This window comes from Lathyrus oleraceus, chromosome 6, assembly GCF_024323335.1.
Source record: "Lathyrus oleraceus cultivar Zhongwan6 chromosome 6, CAAS_Psat_ZW6_1.0, whole genome shotgun sequence".
Taxonomy (NCBI): domain Eukaryota; kingdom Viridiplantae; phylum Streptophyta; class Magnoliopsida; order Fabales; family Fabaceae; genus Lathyrus; species Lathyrus oleraceus.
In genome coordinates this window covers 180,000,304-180,002,196 of record NC_066584.1, presented here as the reverse complement: position 1 = coordinate 180,002,196, position 1,893 = coordinate 180,000,304, and the positions used below count along the sequence as shown (strand labels likewise).

Genomic DNA, 1,893 nt, shown 5'->3' with positions numbered 1-1,893 from the left:
CACTGCTGTGATTGAGGGGGAGTGAGTAGGAACTCAGGTCTTAGTTTAGATTTAAATTGCATTGGGTAGGTCTTAAGTGATAGGATTAAACTGGTGGTTTAAGTCCTGAATTAATACCTCTTATAGTGAGGAAGTTCATGTCACTCATGATGTCAGTAATAACCCTAACTGTGAGGCTAAAACAGTAGACCTGGAGGAATTTTCTGATAATGAGCTGTTATCCTCAGTCCTCCCTAGCATGGCCAAAAGGGTTAGGACTAGGAGAGAAAAGAAAACAGTGGCTCAAAGGTCCCCCAAAAAGAAGATTGATGTTCCAACCTCTTCCAAGACAAAGGTGGCAGTCGAGAGCTCCCTCAAGAGGAAAGTTCATGGTCCAACCAAATCTTGGAGCAAAGGGATGCCCAAGAAAAAGAAGACCAAGTCTGTTGTTGTTGAGTCTGACTCAGATGTTCCATGTGATGTCCCTGACACTCTGTCAAAGAAGAAGCCAACCACTAGCAAGCTTGCAGCTAGTGTCCCTGAGGTACCAATTGACAACATATCTTTTCATTTTGCTTCAAGTGTAAACAGGTGGAAATATGTTTAGAAGAAGAGGCTGGCTTTGGAAAGGGAATTAGCTCAGAATGTCCTAGACTGTAAGGATATTATGGACCTTATTGAAGAGGCTGGTTTAATGAAGACTGTGACTCAGTTCTCAAAGTGCCATGAGATGTTGGTAAAGGAATTTATTGTCAATTTGTCTGAAGAATATGCTGATGGGAAGTCTAAGGAATTCAGGAAAGTGTATGTGCAAGGCAAGTGTGTAAATTTCTCTCCCTTAGTGATAAACAAGTATTTGGGAAGGCCTGATGTAGCTCAACCCGAGCTTGAGGTGACTGCCAACAAAATTTGTCAAGTCATCACTGCTAATCAAGTCAGGAAGTGGCCTCTCAAAGGAAAATTGGTGGCCAGCAAACTGAGTGTCAAGTATGCAATGCTGCACAAGATTGGACCTGCTAACTGGGTGCCCACCAATCATAAATCTACAGTTGCTGTAATGCTTGGAATGTTTATATATGCTGTTGGAACCAAAGCCAATTTTGACTATGGCTCCCATATTTTTTATCAAACTTTGAAGCATGCAGGAAGCTTCAGTGTGAAGGGGCCTATAGCCTTTCCTTCTCTCATTTGTGGTATTGTTTTGAATCAGTTTCCAAACATCTTAACAGAGAATGATTCTGTGAAGAAAAGAGACAACCCTATGTCCTTCAATCATAAGTTGTTCCTAGGTACCCATGTCCCTGACATTGTCATGACAATAAGTGAGACATCACGTGTAAGCAATCAACCAGGTAAAGCTGTTGTCATTGCAATGCTCAAAGAAACTTGCAGGGAGTTAGAGGCAAGGAAGCTGAACTTGGAAAAATTGATTAGCACTTTGAAGATGACTGAAGGTGATGTGCTTGGTGAAGCTGCTGATGCTGCAGAAGGAGCTGAAAGAAAAGGTGAAGAGGGAGAAGCAGATGCCAGTTCTGATGATGGCACATATGATGATGCTGACTCTGAGTCAGATGACTAGAACATTTCCTGTGTTTCTGAAAATTGCTTGTAATTTTATTTTTGTTGGTCTGTAATATTGAGTGTTGCTTTGGCAACATTTTTGACAAAAAGGGGGAGTAACACCTGTACCCCAGGACAACAAATTTCTTTGAAGTTGAAGGTCCTCTAAACAAGAGGTTATGTTGTTGTTTGCTATCTACTTGTGTTGCTGCTGTTTGAAGTTTAACTTCTATGTTTGCTGAGTCTATTAGCTAATTTCATTCTCTGCTTGGATGTGTGCTTTCTGCTGCTGTGAACTCTGTTGTGATGCCAAGTTGTTTTAGCCAAAATTTTTCCAAAGGGGGAGTTTGTAGA

The 1,893-nt window shown here is 41.3% G+C and overlaps 1 protein-coding gene across 1 annotated transcript; it reads left to right on the top strand.

Annotated features, from left to right (window-relative positions):
* Window positions 1-646: 646 nt before the first annotated feature.
* Window positions 647-1,558, top strand: LOC127094627 (uncharacterized). The gene has a single exon (XM_051033434.1). It carries the CDS (start codon window positions 647-649, stop codon window positions 1,556-1,558), a length of 912 nt encoding a protein of 303 aa, XP_050889391.1.
* The last annotated feature ends 335 nt before the right edge of the window (window positions 1,559-1,893 follow it).